This window comes from Drosophila ficusphila, unplaced genomic scaffold (assembly GCF_018152265.1).
Source record: "Drosophila ficusphila isolate 14025-0441.05 unplaced genomic scaffold, ASM1815226v1 contig_47, whole genome shotgun sequence".
Taxonomy (NCBI): Eukaryota; Metazoa; Arthropoda; class Insecta; order Diptera; family Drosophilidae; genus Drosophila; species Drosophila ficusphila.
In genome coordinates, this window is record NW_025064388.1 from 1,423,972 (window position 1) to 1,428,289 (window position 4,318).

Below are 4,318 nucleotides of genomic sequence, written 5' to 3' on the forward strand. Positions count from 1 at the left end.
ATCAAAGACGACAATCTGTCCTCAAATGAGTGGCGACTCGGTAGAATCGACTCCGTCTTTCCTGGAGCCGATGGCAACGTCCGCGTAGTCGACATCCGGACGGCGCGCGGCATTGTCCGGCGTCCAGTAGCCAAAACTGTTCTCCTTCCCGGAGAGGCTTCCCGCACTTCTACCCAGTAATCCAAACGTCGCTACGGAAGTCCGTAAGCCCCGAATCATTCCATTATAAAAAATCTTCCTTTGTTTTTTTTCTTCTTCATATTCCACCGCCAAAACCCGTAGGCAATGGCTCCACGTAAGACCAACGCTCAGATATTGGAGATCAGGCGGACTCGAGGCACGCAGTCCTACCGGTGCCGAGTCTGCAGGGGGGATCCACCCTCTAAAGAGGTGCCAGAGGTTACTCAAGCTGAGCGCGGAGAAGCGGCTACGGGCAGTTCTTTTTCATAAGTACTGCGCAAATTGCCTTGCCCACGAGCATTCGCAAGAGGACTGCCGTAGCGGTGACCGGTGCAGAACGTGCGATGAGGAGCATCACACGCTGCTCCACATTGCCAGCAGCCCATCTTCGGCTAGATCCTGTCCGGCGCCTACAACCAGGGCTGATTATGTTGCACCGCCATCGGTTGCAAAGGGGGCGGAATGTTCAGGCCTCTCCCGCTCTCCCTCTCCCGGAGCTTCTCCCCACACCGCATTCTCCCTCTCCCGGAGCTTTATGCATGTCGCGCTCGGCCGTCCAGGCTCTCCACTCCCCGAGCGCAAGAAGTCTCCGCTGCGCCTCCAAGCGCCTAGCTTAGAATAGCATAAGTTAGTTCCAAAATCGTCACCGCATGAATAAACGCCCGGCCGGTCCGCGCTAATACCGAAATTCCAAGTCTTTTCCTTTTCCGCGATCGCCGAGTGTTTTTTCTCGCCCCCACAGCTTACACCGCCAGCCGTCGCTGCCTACCAGGAGTTTGCTGCCTTCAACGTTGGACGCCCCAGCACAACATTTGCCGTAAACACAGATGCTCTCTTTCCAATATAAACTTTAAAAACAAAATAATAGAAAATGTATATAGTTTAACCATTTTGGGCCTAACCTTCGATACCAAACTCCTTTTTAATGTACACTGTATTAAATTAAGAAAGCACCTCGAGATTAGATTTAATATTATAAAATTTTTGTCATCAAAATATACCAGCATTCATATAAATACGCTTTTAGGGATTACTCGTGCCCTGATGCTCTCCAAAACAGACTACGGCCTACCAGTTTACGGATGGTGTGCTAAATCACACTTAAGCAAATTGCAGGCTCCATACCATGGTGCAATTCGACGTGCTATTAACGCTTTTCCTACCTCTCCCATGTATTTTGACCGAATCTGGACTACCGCGCATTCAGGCTCGCAGAGAAGAAACGACCATGCAGCTCATTCCCAAACTGCATTTGACAAAAAATGCTCTATTAAGAAAAGATTTTTCAGCCTTGTTTAAGCAAAAAGGAATTACAAAGTTATATCCACGCTTAGGCGATGTGCCAACTACACAACCCAGCTTGGCCTACCACCGCCCAAACATATGAACACTGCTAAACCCCCAGCTTATTGGAACAGTAAAAAACCTAATGTGAACCTGGATTTGCATAACGCCTCAAAAAAGAACACCACGAGATCAGAATTCCAGACCCGCTTCCGATCGTTACAGGAAAAACTCGGCTCAAAATCAAGGCTCTACACCGACGGATCAAAAACAGACGAATCAACTACCTTCGCTGTTGTCGACAGCGAAGGCAAAATAATCTCAGGAGGAATGCTACCTCAGTACAACTCTATCTTCACAGCTAAAGCCTTCGCCATATTACAAGCCTGCCTCTTCGCCACGAAACAATCTGGATACTTTGTTATCTGTACTGATAGCCTTTCCACCTTATCTGCTTTAAGGAACTGGGGGCACACCGATCCCACAATCGTGGAGATTAGAAAACTTTCCACCACCAACAATATAACTCTTCCAGCCACCAAGGAATCGTTGGCAACGAACTGGCAGATCAGGCCGCCCAGGACATGAGACAAAAACCGTCTTTTCTTTTTACACCTTTCAACAGCAAGGACTTAAGAAATAGAATCCGACTTCACCTTAAGGATAAACAAATTGGTGAATGGGAATTACTTGACCACTGATATTTTTCCATTAATAATACCTTCACAAAAATTTCTCTGCCTGCCTACCTTGGTAAGCGAGCATGTTCAACATTCATACGCCTGCGCATCGGACATACTCGTGCACCACACGAACATATCCTCACAGGAACACCACGTCCCGTCTGCCTTTGCGGCGGACGCCTGGAAATTGATAATTTGCTCAACTCATGCCGTCCTCTGGAGAGCGTCACGGCTCTTATTTTCAAAGAACAAAAACCTTCAGACACTTTAAAAATGGTTTCACAAGAAAACATAATTAACCTTCACAAATTCGTACTTAAAACCAACCTAAATATTTAAGTTTTTTTTTTTTTAATTATTCGATTAACCCGGAGTCCTAGGGCCTACTACCAGCTAGTACTCCTTAAGAAATACATTAGATTTAGTATTGTATGCTAGATTTAATTTTGTTAAATAAATAAATAATTTTGTAAATAAAAATTATTATTTTTAAAATAGAAAATAAATTTTCAAAAATAATTCGTAATTTACTGAATTTTTTAAATGCCCCTGGAGTAGACGTTGCATGCCATAAAATTTGAAGACATTTGATTGTTTAAAACAAAAAACGTCCCCAATGTTAACGTTGTGCATATGTATTGATATTTAAGTGTATATTTACATATATAGTTTATGTGGTCTTCTGTGTCTTCTTCACTACGTTGCAAACGTTTGACTAAAACTATATGTACCTTGTTTTCCTTGATTCTTGCCAAAATTGTAGACTCTTTGAAATCATATAATTATGATAATTTTAAAACTGCAGGGTTGTGCTTACACAACGTCAGACTTTAAATAGCAGTCGCCTTTCGCACAGGGATTAAGGTACCTTAATCTGTTTGTAACGTTTTGAATATTTATTTATTTAACACGTTTAACCTTAATAATAGAAATAAAACGGATATTTAAGAACAATATTTTAAGCACGAGAACCGCTACATGTGCTCCTTACGGGAGGGAATAGGTTTCCGTAAAAGTATTAACATACTATTTTTCCCTTTTTTGTTTACTAAAAAATAAACGAGTTGTATTAGTATGGTAGCTATTATAACGAAATTTTTAATTTAATTTTCAATAATAATTTTAGCTAATTATTATTGGAAAATGAATTAATTAAAAATATTTAAAAGATTATTACTTTCTAGCCATAGCAATGCCTAGTCCCAATATTCCGCCAAGTACAAGCGCTGCTCCGCCGGCGACGGCCATGCCTTTCGCCACTTCCTTATCACTTTGTTTTTTAATGTATTCCTAATAAATAAAGAATTTTTAATAACTATGGTTTTGAATACATATGTATGTACATATGTATAGCTAATTAGCAATTTACCTCAAGAGCGCGCACTTGATCATTGGATTCTATATCCAAAAACGCCTTGCAATATTTTAAACCGGATGTGTACTCTTTAATACGAGCATTTCCAAATGCAAGGTAATAAATATAATCCCGCTTTCCATCTGGATGCGTTCGGGCCAATTCTTCCAGTATCATGATTCCCTATGTCGTTAATAAAATATTACTATATATATATGTTACCAATTAAAAACTCAATGAAAGTCACCTTTCTAATGTCGTTTGTATAGCGACTACGAACCAGACAGAATGCGTACCTACCATGTTTAACAACAAAATTTAAAAAAAAGGTCAGTTTTCACTCAAGATTTAATCCAAAACTTGCGTACTCAAACTTTGTCTCTGTGGTAACTTCTCCATCCAATTCTAGTTCGTGGTGATATTTTTTTCAAACCTCTGTATAATAAAAAATGTTCATGCCTAAACAACAAAGATTAAATCACACTCGTTACCTCTAAATCTTCTTGAGGAACTACGTCGTTTAAAAATTCATCCATTTCTTTAACTTCTTAGGCACAACGTTATCTTGTCAATTAAATTTGCAATAAGACCGTAGTTTGATAATTAATCAATATACCATATCATGCTTTCGAAAATCTATGAAAACAGTAATCATGAATGACACCACATTCTCACAGATCACATCTAATGTTGAATTAACATATGTAGATTGGAATTAGGTATGTAGAATATAAATTAGGAAAATATTCTGGTAATTGTTTACAAGTGCGGTGCACGGTAAATACAGCTAAAAAAAATAAAGTAAAATATGAAAACG

At 40.2% G+C, this 4,318-nt stretch overlaps 1 protein-coding gene across 1 annotated transcript; it reads right to left on the minus strand.

Moving 5' to 3' along the window:
• Window positions 1-3,020: 3,020 nt before the first annotated feature.
• On the minus strand, window positions 3,021-4,082 carry LOC108101355 (mitochondrial fission 1 protein). Its single transcript, XM_043208431.1, is given in 6 exon segments — window positions 3,021-3,195; window positions 3,325-3,437; window positions 3,517-3,684; window positions 3,749-3,797; window positions 3,870-3,936; window positions 3,986-4,082. Coding segments are annotated over 6 exon segments (471 nt in total). The 5' UTR covers window positions 4,038-4,082; the 3' UTR covers window positions 3,021-3,173.
• Between the last annotated feature and the right edge of the window lie 236 nt (window positions 4,083-4,318).